At 37.8% G+C, this 14,230-nt stretch overlaps 1 protein-coding gene across 3 annotated transcripts in view; it reads left to right on the top strand.

Moving 5' to 3' along the window:
* The window catches only part of ADAMTS16 (ADAM metallopeptidase with thrombospondin type 1 motif 16), a 155,060-nt gene that overhangs the window by 53,725 nt on the left and 87,105 nt on the right, over positions 1-14,230 (top strand). For all 3 annotated transcript variants that reach the window (XM_070587238.1, XM_008518866.2, XM_070587240.1), the window contains exons 9-10: positions 2,341-2,478; positions 10,023-10,176. In XM_070587238.1, coding sequence (XP_070443339.1) covers positions 2,341-2,478; positions 10,023-10,176 — 292 coding nt within the window. The remainder of the gene's footprint in view (positions 1-2,340; positions 2,479-10,022; positions 10,177-14,230) is intronic.

Here is a 14,230-nt window from a genome sequence, read left to right as displayed (position 1 = left end):
TTCATATCAAATGTGGTGCTTTCATACTAATGTGCTGGCATCTATTACAGTACAATGCATGGGCATTGTACTGTTTGGAAACACAACCTCAAAATAGTGGTGCTGAGATTTGGATGAGCATCAAAATCACCTTAGTGGGTTAGAATACACCCAAATGCCAGAGCCCAGCCCCCAACCTACTAAATCGGAAATCTACTGAGGTGGGCTTTGGGTAGCCACATTGTGCACTGTATTTCTCAGATATTCTGATGTACAGCAGAGGTGGTGATCAATGCTAGAAAGCGTCATTGAAAATACCTTAGAGGAAAAAATTTAAGACCAAGATATCCCCAGACCTGGTACGCAGGTGCTTTGAATTCCTTAGAAATGTAGGCAGAAGTGGTAGCAAATTTATCTGGGGAACTTGCCGGACCACAATGTGTCTTCTTCATATTCAGGTCAAGGGCCACCCAGGGGAGGGTACCTTGGTATTTCGTTTTTATCACTTTCTCGCCAAGCAGCCACCCATATGTGACTACAGTCTGAATACTTTCCATAGCGGTGACACATTTCCTCGGCCATATGCTTACCCTGGCCTTGATTGATGGCTTTTAATAGAACTTCAGAGAATGGGTGGAGGCTGAAATGACTGCATCTACATCACCCTTGGTACTGAGCAGGAATTTTGCAGAAATTTGACAATGTTTGCAGGCCAGATTTCCTTGGATACACCCTTCAATCATGCTCGGGTTACACTATTGCGTGGGTCCCGCCTGAGCTCTGACATCAGAGTGTCAGGTTCCAGTCCTGACGCTGAGACCCAGGGCTAGGCTCTCTCCAGTCCTCAGTCTTGCTGTCATTATATTCTACCTACCATATAGGCTTGTAGTGAGGTTTAAGGTAGAAAATATAGGTAACATGCTTAATATCCTGTCTGAAAAATAGTGAGTGCTTACAAATGTTAGTTTTTACTTTTACTAATATTATTAAACAGCTCTAAGCAAAACAGTTAAGTGGGGAAATATGTCTTCAGCCTTGACAACCAGTGCAGAGTCTCTGTGCCACTTTTGGAACTTATTTCCCTACTGTTGCTGCCTTCTGCCCCTGCTGCCCTCCCTCCACTCATCATGGGATACTTGGTGGCAGAATGTTCTAATCCAGTAACCACCTTGTCCTTGCTTTCTCTTTCTCTTGCCTTTCCACTTTCCTCTGTATCCTACTCATTCGAAACTTCACTCTCCAGGACCTCATGCAATGATTGGGCGGGTCCCCTACATTAACATCCCACAATGGCTCGACTCTCTAAGAATATATTTGCCCTAATGGAGAATCTTTGGAGTCCTATAGAGCTGCTAAATCCCCCAGGCTTTCTTCCTAAGGCAGTAAGTTGTGCTCTTCTGGGGTAGGTGAAGATGACAGTGACAGCCCAAAGCCTTAAGAAGTTAAGAAGAAGCAGAGTTGGTGGGAAGAGGTAGCTACTCAGTCAATGGGATTCTTATAGAGGCAGGGCTCCAGTTTTATCAAGTGACAGTAATGGCTGCTGATTGGCATTGTGGGAGCTGAACGTTTGCAAAGGACCCTATTAAGAGTGCCCACAGCCACTGCAGCTTGAGATGTCCCCATATACTAAGCCAGGGCTGGAGCCCCAAAGTGATCTGATTGTCAGTCAAGAGTAACAGGTGTACCTTCAAACAATGCCTCCAGATAAATGCAACCATAGCCACCCATTGGGGTTCCATGGAGCTACTTCCTCCAAAGGGATGTAGGGAGTCTGGTCAAACACTGTCCAGCTCTTACAGCCTCCAGCAGTGTAGACGTAACATGAGATGGGGCAGCACTGGGTCAGTGTAGGGACAAATGTCAGCACCACCAAGAGTTGCAGTAGGTATTTAGTAGTTCTCACATTTGTTAAGCATCAAACTCACCTGGGGAGCCAGCATCTATATTCCTGACAAACACCTGGAAATTCTCACAGCCCTTGGTGAACAGAGAAGAGTACAGAGAGAAGGAAGTAGTATAGAACATTGTCAGCTTTATCAAGAGATGAAGTGAACTGCCCTCCACACCCCACTTGAAATGGTTTTTTATAATTAAAACATCTGCTCTTAGCAGATATCTGGACATGTGCTCTGTTTTGATATTGATGTTCACTTTCAAACAACTCAGCAAATGGTAGCTCTTCAGGAGAAATCTATGAACACATGACTCTTGTCCACAATTTGGCTGTTAGGACTTTTTGTTTCTGCCTGACTAGCATACGGAAGTAGGGGAGTCTTCACTGTGCTGACGTTTGTTTGTTAGAGTATATTAGATAACCGAAACTGTTCTTTGTTTTGAAAGAACCATTTCTCTCTCTCGTAGCTTTGGCATGGTCCATGATGGAGAAGGGAACGTGTGCAAAAAGTCTGAGGGCAACATAATGTCCCCTACATTGGCAGGACGCAATGGGGTCTTCTCCTGGTCACCCTGCAGCCGCCAGTACCTGCACAAATTTTTAAGGTATGAACTCCTGGAGTTGGTGTATCTCTTGGCGCCTTGGATGTTCCCTGCCTGATCAGTCTGATCCTGTTCAAGGATTCTGAGGCTCAAGTGTGACTTCCCAAGATGGTTCCCATTTGAAGGTGTCTTGAGACATTCAGTTGACCAAGGAGTTTGCCAAACACTTCCTTGAACATCGAGTCCTTCAGGTTTACTGTGACATCATTTGACTTTTAGACTCAAAGGAAGCCCATAAGATACTTACCGAACCAAGGTATTTGTCACTAACATTTATTTTTTAAAATTCCTGCTCTATAACTGGACAGTTTCAGTTGAAGAATAGGCAGATCTAGTGTGAGCACAACGGTAAAGCCCATATAACTTTTTCTGCTTTTCTTTTATCTTTTTACAAAATATAATTCTTATTAGGAGGAGACACTTGAGTATATAAATCCTAACTTGGCTCTAAAATCCTGTAATTTTAAGAATTATTTTTAGAAAATTTTATTACAGCACTAATTCATTTAAAGTAAAGAACGTTGGAGAGGTAGGGCTTAACTCTGAAAAAGACACAGTCAGGAGATTTTTAAATTTTAGAGAAAGAAGGGACTTTAAGAAACATCGTGGGATCTACTATTATAAGGTAGATTATCCCCCAAATCTCAATGGCTTTATGTTTAAAGTTCACTTTAGGCTTTAAGCCATAACTTTGTCTTTATTAGCACAGTCCAGCACAGGTTGGTGAGGTCTCTGCTCCACACAGTCCTCAGAGACCCAGGTTCCTCCATCCTGTGGCTCCTTCCTATTCTAGGGCCTCGTTCTCCACTGCAGCCAGATGGTGGCCAGGAGAGAGAGAGAGCGCTGGAGGGTGTGGGGGACAGGGACTGGATTCTGGAAGTGAGAACTCAGCTGGTGGCCCTCCTGCTGCCTCTTCTTTGGTCCTCTGGAAGGTCTTGTAACGCGTCTTCTGAGCCAGCATCCTGCCCACCAGCTTCCAGGGACTCCGGTCTTCCACTTGTGATCCTTCCTCAGAGTCTTACTCTGAGACCTCAGTCAAGGTCAATATTTTGCCACCTAAGGGAATGAAGACTGCTTTCCATATTTTATGCCACCCAGGAAGAGTGAGAAGTTTGTGGATAACATCTATATCCTGGTAATATAAACCTGTATTTTAGGAATATCCACTTGATCACTTTTCTTTTATTTCTATTTCCAAAAAAGGCAATGCTAACATTATTCCACAACTGACATGACAGATCGGGGTCCTTTTAACATTTGCTGTTCCCTGTACGGTATTCTCTGGTCTCAAGTTGTGGATCGTTAGCATTCTTTTTAGCTGTTTCTTGCAGCTGTTCAAATTTGTTTGGTGCATGTGTGTGTGTGAAGAATTCTGCTTGCTGGAATAAAGAAGAATATTCACTTTAAGCTCACAATGCTCTTATTTGTATTTATAAGGAAATTTTGGAGTTTTCTATATCCCAAATATTTTCTATAATTTTCTAGATTCTTTTTCAAAAATTTTCACACTAATGGTTATGGTAAAGGTGTATAAACACTTTTAATTTTTTAAAATGTGCTCTGACAAGTCAGAAAACAGAGGATGCAAGATCTGGGTGTGCAGTGAGAATTGTCATAAAAGAGCCCAAAAAGTGTCTTTAAATTGCCGAGAAATATAGGAAAACTCATGGAAAGAAAATAGTTATGTGCTTGGAGAATAATGATGACATTAAATGTGGGCTGTAATTTTCAAATCATTGTGGGATCCTACAAACGATTAGTAAGATTCTGGAATTCAAAGCCATTTTTGTTCTGTGATACTGGAACGGGCGAGTGTGTACTGAAGTATGCTCATTTGTTTTTGTGCCAATCAGTAAAACTATTCTGTAGCAGTTTAGTAATAAGCCTTTATTTTCAGGAATTTTACTCACTTCTTAGGACCACATGATTATAAATAAATATGCAAGATTTTACATGATCACAGATTTGTTTTCTTGAAAGATTAAATTTTCCAGGGAAGTCTCTCGTTGTCAAATTCACTATTGAGTTTTGTTTTCCTTGAGACGACTAGGTGTGAGTGGGAGTTGCTGCCGTGTGTTAATCCTGACTTGTCATTGGCTTAGCGAATCTGAGACTGTCTTCTTTGACATATTTGCTGACTTCCTGCTTTCCAAGTAATCAAAATACTGTTATATTCTCCACCAGTTAGGTGGCTATTTGGATATGATCCCAACAATGAGTAAGGATAAGTGGCTAACTTTTAGAGATGAATCTACTTTCCTTTATTAGCAGTCTAGCATTTGGTACATGGAAAAAACATATAATAAGGGAACTAATTGGGCCTAAAGTTGTCAGCACAACTTTTCTCCATACTGGGTAGAGTCAAGAAGCACAGATACGTGTTTGGAGTAAGTTCATCAACCTAGTCAATAGTCGTGTGTCATTTCCTATGAACAGACCCAGACCTCATCACATTTGCTCATGTCTGCATCTGGGTGGCCTAGGGCTCAGGGACAGTTTAGCTCATTATTTTAAACTTAATGACAACATGGACTCATCTTCAATTTACTTTTTGAAAATTGAATCATGTACTACCGACTAGTGAACATGCCTCCCCTCTGACCACATAAATCTACATCAATGCGTGAGAAAAGCGACCATCACAGGGAAGTGGAAGTTTGAGGGGTGCCTGGATCCCCTTCAGTACCCCATAGCACTGCTGTCAATGAGAAAACTTGATGTGACCTTAGAGTCCATTAAGCATGCTTTTTGGCGTAATGGACATAATATATTTCAGCTCACATCTTGCTCTGCTGAATAAAGTTCCTCTCAAGAAGAACAAGCCAACAAGTCAGGGCTCATTGTAGTTTCTGCAGCGTGGCTGGGAGACTGGAGAATGAGCATTGCAGGGCAGCAGAAAGAGCAGCAGAGGGAAGCAGCTGATATGCTGACCGTGTCCTTATCACCTATGTCTGGGAAGATCTTGACCTTGGCATGGAATGTCACATTTTTCTGGGGACCCCCGTTTTCTTACTTGGAAAAGGAGGGGATACAACTAAAATATCTCTCAAGTTTTTTACATTTTTTGGTTCATTAATTAAAGTGGGAAAAGGATTTTGAAATGTTGTTGTGGTACCTTTGGCTTTGCCTTATTTTTTTCATTAACATTAGTTTTGTTGTGGTTAAACATATATACAGAAAAGTACAAAATTATAAGTTGCTAAGAGAGTAGACCTTAAAAATTCTCACCACAAAAAAAAATAAAATTCTAACTATGTGAGGTGATGGATGTGCTAACTAATCTTTCAAACAAAAGATATGAATCACAGTAAGCACCCCAGAACCCCCCTTCTCCCGCTTCCATCGTTACCTCCCTCTCCCCCAAAGGTAGCCCTTCTTCTGACACAGGACACTGTCCGTTAGTTTTACCTGCTTTTGAACTTTCTATGAATGGAATCCTAAGCTATGTGCTATTTTGTGTCTGAGTCTTTAGCTAAATATTGCAATTATGAGATTCATCCTTGTTGATGCATATGAATATAGCGTTGGTTTATTTTTATTGTGTTGATATGCTGCAACTTATTAATCCATTCCATTAGTGACAGACCATTTGCGTTTCTGCTTTTTGTCTATTATGAGAAATGTTGCTGTGAATATTCTTTTGGTTTAAAGATTTATCTCTGATTCTACACAGGAGTGGAACTTCATCGTCATAAATACACGGTCCCCAGTGTCAGTAGGCACTGCCAAACGCTTTCCTAAGTGGTTATGCAAACTTACTTGCCCACAAGCAATTATGGAAATTCGAACACTGGTCTTGATCTTCTTCGTTTTAGCATTCCAATGGGTGTGTAGTGGCATATCAAAATGGTAATTAATGAGATTGAAAACCTTTTTATGTGTTTAGTGGCCGCTTGAATAACCTCTTTAGTGAAGTACCTGTTCAAATCTCTTGTGCATTTTTAAAACTTTGGCTTTCTTTTCCTTATCTCTTGATGGGAATACTTTATATATTCTGAGTATGAACGCTGTCCATTATGGAAAATACGTATTGCAAATATCTTCTGTCACTCTATGACTTGACATTTATACTTTTAATGGTGTCTTTTGATAAACAGAATTTCTTAACAATGTTTTTAACAAGGTCCAGATTATCCATATTTTTCCTTTAGGATTAGCGCTTTTTGTGTACTGCTGAAAAAATCTCTGCTTAGCCCAAAGTTATGAATATGTTCTTCCTGTGATCTCCTACAAGCTTTATTCTTTGGCTTCTCACATGTAGACCACCTGACTTTTGTGTAGGGCATGCAACAGAGTCAAAACTTATTTTGTTCATGTGGATATGGTGATAAATTGCTTGTAAAATGACCACATGATTTTCCTTCTTGCACCCACATCATTGAGTACCTCTGCACCCACCTCGTTGACTCGGCTTAGGTGTGAACTTCTTTGGCCAAGGGATCAAGAGCAGGGAGGCCCAAGCATGAACCTAGCCAGAAGGACCAGGGGTGAGAAGCGGAGTTTCAGCTATTCAAATGCGATGCAAATTGGAGCCAACTTTCACGGCACAGCATTGACACATGTGTTCCTGCATCTGTTCCCTCCGTGGTTTCTTCCAGGCTGCCATTCTGAGCGCTTCATTGTTATTGACCAGGCCGGGCCCTCATCCTCACTACCCTGTGCTTATTGTCTGGGGCTTTACTGGCCAACACATGTCCCCTTTGCATCATTCGTCACTCCTTTTTGCATTTATTTCTATTTTTCCATGAGAACATTTCCTTTACATCTGAGGAAGCCCTCCTAGGGTTTTCTTTGTTTGTTTCAGTGTGGGCTTCTTAGTGGCATGTCCTATTTTTGTCTTCATTTTGCTCTTCAAAAAGGATATTTTAATTTTGAATAGAATTCTAGTTTAGCAGTTGTGATTTTGCAGTTCTTTGAAGCTCTCATTCTAATTTTTTTTGGCTTCTGTCATTTCTGTTGATAAGACAGTTGTTGGTCCTTCATTACTCTTTTGAAGGTTACATGTCTGTTTTTTTCAGATTGCTTTTTATACTTTTCCCTGTGATTTTGGTTTTCAATAGAATTCCCATCATGTACTTACATGTGTTTTTCTTTTTTTTTGTCCTTCTTGGGGCTTAGAACTGATTAAATCTATGGTTTATTGTCTTTCATCAGTGTTTGAACATTCTTCGCCATTTTATTTATAAATATTGATTCTGCCTCATTCATTCCGTCCTCTCATTTTTGGATTCCAATTGTGTAAATATTAGAACTTTTCCCTATATGCATATTTTTCTATATATTAGTTCTCTGGTGACAGTCTTCATCTTAACTGCTATTCTTTCAAACCTATTCATCGCAATAACTTTAAATTCCATTTCTGATGACTCCAGTATCTGGCTTACCACTGAGTCTGCTTCTATTCTTTGTATATTCTTTTGGATTTCAATCATTTGATCTCATCTTCAGGTACTCCTGGTAATTTTGAAGAAATGAAGGATATTGTTTGCAAAAAACTTACAGACAGAATAAAGCTCCCGATGATATTATCTTTTATTTCTGGCAGACAGGGTAGCTGCGATTTATCTTAACCCACTTTGGGATTGAGCTGATGCAGACCTGGCGGGCAGTCTTTCTAAACTGGTCTATCGAGGTTATTTTTCCCTCCTATAGAGTAGACCTATTGTGGCTTCAATGAAAGTCCTGTGATGTTTACCAGGGCCTCTCCTTTTTGCCAGGCCTTCAGTTCCAATTTCCATCTCCCAGCCCCACCAGAGTGCCAAAAGCTTTGCTCAGTTTCTCAACTGCTTGCCTACTACTTTCCACTCTGCCACTTGGCTTCTTGTCAGCCGCTTCTGACTCATCAAATTCCTTGAGGAGAAGAGTAGCAGTGGATGTTGAGTTCATTTCTGTGATTTCCTTTGCTCTGGAAATTTTCATCCATCATATCCTTTTTTGTCTTGATAGCTTTCTGATGCCTATGGAAGAAGCAGTCTGATACATGTTAGTCCACCATAGCTAGAAGTGGAAGTCCCCTTTGAATTGAGTTTTAAGACTGAATAATAAATAATAGATTACGTTTATATGAACTGTAAAAATTCCTGAACCTGTGAACATTTGTTTTAATTTTTCAGTCTCTTGCTTGGCCCAATCAATTTAGCTGTTTTTCCTAGTTTCCTATCCATGGAATGGAAATACTATGTCCAACCCTGATGTAACCTTAGGGACATAATGGGGAACCTCTAACTAGTAGATAGAAATCATCGGAGATCCATTAGAGAGATGTGCTATGGAATTCTAAACAGGCCAAATCACTCCTGCCTTTGAATGTTAATTGTACTTTTATTCATTTTTCTTTACTCTTAAATATACCCTTACGTCATGATCATAGTATCAGTAATAGACAAGCCCTTTATTGAACATTCCAGTGAGCTAGTCACTGCTCTTAGCACTTTCCGATCATTTGATTGAATCTATACTTCTTAGTTTGCTCTTAAAAGGCTTCTGACCTCCTTGCATATAGGATTAATATCTCATCCGCAGACTTGCCACCCCTCATGTTTTGTGTATGTGGATATTAATTGAGGGCATGCGTCAGTGGGCCCCGGGGTAGTGGAATCTGGCACTGGGGCTCTGGAGACTGGGACCAAAAAGATTCCAGTCAAGGTGGACAACCACACAAAAAGAAGTTTGGGATGCATGAGCAGATCTGCTGTTGTTCAATTTATTGTGATTACAGAGGCTTTTTTTTTGACTTATTGAAATTTATAAGTAGGATTTCATTGCTATTTGCAAATGCTTATCTCTCCTCCCTCTAAATGCAAAAATTATACCTAAGTGTGAAGGGAAGGAGGTACTCTATTTGTGCTGGAAGAAATCATTAGTTGGTTTTTAGCCATCTGCTAGTGAACTTGAGCAGAGTTGATCTCCTTCTTGATTTGGGAGTCTAGTTAGAAAGTTGTCTGAGTATATGGCATTCCTGGTGAAAATTGTTACAGCATCTCATGTGGAACTTCTGAAAGCAGTAAGACATTGTGCAGGTGTCCCCTAGCCTAGGACAAAAAGGAAGGAAAGAAGAAAGCAAGGAAGGGAAAGAGAGAGAGAGGGAGGAAGGATGGGTGGGAGAAAGGGAGCGAGGAAAAAAAGAGAAAATTCCCGTCTTTGAACTAGGCTGATTGTGTTTTGCCTTTTATAATGCCCATTTCTATCTTTCAATTGCTTCTAGCAAGAAGTGTACATAAAAGGTGTCTGTAATAGAGCTCCTCTCATTGACATCTGGTTGTGTTATTCCATTGCACTTTACCCCATGATAAGTTTGAGAAATCTAATGAAGAACAAATTGCCTTCCTGGAGAAGGTGAAACGTATTATGAACAATTTCAGTAAATGTGGCCCCTGTATTTAAATGGAATTAAGATAAATGTTATATTGGACCTTAGGAGAAAAATGTCTCCTCTTCTTTATACAAGGTGTGTTGTCAAACTGCATGATAAAAATGTGACACAGTTGAACGTCTGTCTTGGGTAAGTCTTTTGGCATCACCAGCAGCCCATCTCCTCTTTGTTCTAGCACTGCCCAAGCTATCTGCCTCGCTGATCAGCCAAAGCCTGTGAAAGAATACAAGTATCCTGAGAAGTTGCCTGGAGAGTTATATGATGCAAACACACAGTGCAAGTGGCAATTTGGAGAGAAAGCCAAGCTCTGCATGCTGGATTTTAAAAAGGCAAGTGATTATTGGCAAATGCTCAATGCAATATGATTCATAAAACTGTTTTATTCAGTATAACTGACATGAATGCCTTCTGCATTTATTGGGTACCTACCACATGTCAATTTCTGTATGTTAGGGCTGGCCCTATATAGCAGGAAACATATGTTTTGCTGGCGAAGAAAATGATGGTAGATAGTGTTGTGGGTTTCAGTTTTCATTTGAGAACTAACTTGGCATGTTAGGTTAGCTCTTTCTGATTTATCATGTGGGAGCTCAGCAATAACTTTTGGTTGGTATAAGTTGGCAAATTAATACTCTGCACTTTTTTCAAACGGTATTAAGAAAACAATGTTCCCCCTTGCCTTCCTCCCGTGTAAGTATAGTTTACTATAAAGCAGCAGCCTGTCTAGGGATTCTGATTATTAAATTCTCCCAAATAAAGCATTTATAGAGAGTTTCTCATAGAAGGTAATACCTGCTCCATCGACCCCAGGGACATCCTCAGTGTGGTTTCCTAATAGAAATTCCTCATATAACACAGAGATGTGCTCTTGCTAGACAGGGAAAATCGAGATTCAGGAACTTGCTCTACTGAACCACAAGGAAAGCTAGCCGTAAATTAAGTGAAAGTAACTATTTTTGAGGTTTCTTTTATTCTAGTTTATAATGAAATCAAAAGGAACATAGACAAAAAATATAGTCCTCCAGAAACCTCCAAACATTTCAGAATGCCCTGGGAATATTCCCAATTTAAACCTAATGTGATAATCTTCTTTCTTATAAACTCCAGTAGAATTCCCCCAAGGATCACTTACAGCCGTGCACCAGAACTGGATTCTTATCTCCTCAGCCGGGCAGGCTCAGCTTGGAACAAGAGTGATAAATCAGTCAGCATCAGCATATATTCCCAAGATTGCCTTTTCTGTGGGCAGAATATGTGAATTCCTTAAGATTTTTGATTGCATAAGGAAAAGGAGTATAAAATTAATGTTTTCTTTCAAAGATGGGATTTTCTCCATCATACTTCTGTTTTCCACATTGTTTTGCTCTGTGACCATGGACTATGTAATCCGTGGTACCACATAGTGCCATTCGGAAAATATAAAAAATAAGAAATTAATGAAGTACATCTGTTTATTACTGAGGAAATATTTACATGCAGTGAAATGCATTCATTTTGGGTGCACAACTGGAATTTTAACAAATGTATTCACCCGTGTTACCAGCATCCCAATCAAGGTATGGCTTATTTCCATACAGCCAGAACGTTTTCTTTTGATGCTTCCATTCAACCTCTTCCCCACCTCAGTAAATAACCATTGTTCGGGGTTTCATTACCATAGACACGCTTTGCTTATTCTGGAACTTCGCAGTTGCCGAGTAAAGTGTTTAATATTTCACCATTAAATTTACTCTTAGCTGTTGGTTTTACATACTTACCTTTTGTCAAATTGAAGAAGTTTCTTTCTGATCCTAGATTATTGAGAGATTTTATCACAGAAATGTGTTGACTTCTGTCAAATGTTTTTTTCTGCATCTATTGATATAGTTATATTGTTTTGCTCTTTTATTCTGTTAATGTGGTGAGTTATGTTGATAGGTTTTAATTTTTTTTCATTGATTTTTGAATGTTAAGCCACTCTGCATTCCTGGGATAATCCTGCTTGCTCATAATCTATTACTCATTTTTATATTTTGTTGATTTGATTTGGGAATATTTTGTTCAGGATTTCTACATCTGTGATCTTAAGTGATATTATATAGAAATCTTGTTGTCTTATAATTACCTTTCAAGAATTTATATCAGAATTATGCTGACCTCAGAAAATGAGTTGAAAGTATTTTCTATTTCTTTGTATTCTTGAAGAGCTTATACAAGATTGGTATTATTTTTTTCTCAAATGTTTGTTAGAATTTACTAGTGAGTTCTGTCTGTGAGAAGGTTTTTGTAATTACTTATTCAACTACAGTAACATATATAGGGTTATTTAGAAGAAATTCCTGGTAGGCTGATCAAATTCATTGGAAAAATAAAATCAAAAGTGACACAAGAGAGCTTTTCCAATGAATTTGTCCGTTTCATCTAGGTTCTTGATTTTTTACCAAAAAGTTCCTTGTAATATTCTCATTCATCCCTTTAATGATTGTAGGATCTATACTGATATTTCCCCTTTTATTCCTAATAATGGTGATATGTGCTTCTTTATATTCTTTTCCTTGATCAGTCTAACTAGGAGTTTACCAGATTAATTAATCCTTTCAATATTTGGCTTTGTTAATTTTTAAAAAAATGTTGTTGGATTCTTTTCTATTTTATTAATTTCTGTTTTGTCTTTATTATGTTTCAAGGCTTAACGTGTCTTTATTTTTCTTGCTTTTTAAAGGATAAACTTGGATTATTAACTTTAAAACTTCCTTCTTTTCCTAATATAACCATTTAGCTATATTTAAAGCTATTAATTTTTTTCTAAGCAACATACTAGCTAAATCCTGAAAATTTTTACTGTTGGATTTTTGGTTTTATTAAGCATAAAATATTTTTTTAATTTAAGTGGTTATTTTTCTTTAAATCTTGTATTATTTGGAAGTATATTATTTAATTACTAAATAATTGATGATTTTCTAGATAGCTTATTAATTTTTATTTCTAATTTAGGTGAATTTTGTTCAGAGAATATCTATATAAGTATACTTTTAAAATTTGTTGAAATGTATTTCATAGCCCAGCGTTTGGTCTGTCTTGGAGAACATTCAGTGGCCGTTTGGAATGAATGTCAATTCTGCAGTGGTTGGGTGTAGTCTTCTAGAAATATTTATTTTGTTGATTTGTTTGATATATCATTTATATCTTTTATATCCTCCCTGACATTTGCTACTGGCTATGTCAATTTCATAGATATGAGTGTTAGGATCTCTAACAGTGATTGTGTATTTTTCAGTTTCTTCCTTTAGTTCTATTAGTTTTTGCTTTGTGTGTTTTGCAGCTGCATTAGTAGCTGCATATACATTTAGGATTATTATGTCTTCCTGACTCTTTCATTATTAAAAGTTATCCTTTTTTATTGTTGGCAATGTTACTTTTCTTGAATTCTACTTTATCTGACAGTACTATAACCACGTCAGCTTATTTAAGAATACCCTTTGCATAATATGTTCTTCTACTCTTTTACTTTCAGTTTATCTGTGTTTTTATATAAAATGTGTCTGTTGTTAACGTCCTTTAATTTGGTATTGCTTTTCTATCCAGTTGAACCATCTCTAACTTTAACTAGAGTATTTAATCCATTAATATTTAATGTTATTTTTGACTTAGTGGATTTAAGTCCACCATTTTGATATTGTTTTCCTATTATTCTTATTTCTTTTTTATTTCTCTGTTTCCTTTTGGATTAAACTTCTTTTTTAAGTCTATTTTTTGCCTTGATGTTCTTTTTAGCTATACCTCCTTGTATTAATTTTTAGTGATTGCTTTAGAGATTACAGCTGCATCCTTAATTTACAATATGTGTAAAATTAACATGGTTTCACTTTATGTGAAATGCAAGATCCTTACAACAAGTAAGTGCCTGTATCCCTCTTCCACATTTTGTATTATTGTCATTATGTATTTCGTTTCTATGCACAATAGAAGCCACATGATATAATGTTATAATTTTTGTTTTAAAATAGTCAGTAGCTTTTAAATTAAAAAAATAGATATAAATAAATCATCTTTTATATTTACCCATGTATTTACCATTTAGTATACATTCTTTCTTATAGAGCAGTTCCAAATTGTATCATTTCCTTAGGGCCTGAAGAACTTCCTTTAGCATTTCTTGTAGCACAGATCTGTTGGCCACAAAATATCTTTTTTTTTAAATCTGCAAATGTCATTAATTCACCTTCAGTTTTGAAGACTAGTTTTTATGAATTTAGAATTCTAAACAGCTTTTTCTTTATTTTTTTCTTCCTTTAGATACTTTAAAGATATTATTTCATTTTCACCTGGACTCAGTAGTTTCTGATACAAAACTGATCATTGTTGTATCTTCCTTCTACCATTTCAAGTCATTCATTTAGACAA

This window comes from Equus przewalskii, chromosome 20 (genome assembly GCF_037783145.1).
Source record: "Equus przewalskii isolate Varuska chromosome 20, EquPr2, whole genome shotgun sequence".
NCBI classification, from domain to species: Eukaryota; Metazoa; Chordata; class Mammalia; order Perissodactyla; family Equidae; genus Equus; species Equus przewalskii.
This window is presented reverse-complemented; position numbering and strand designations above follow the sequence as displayed.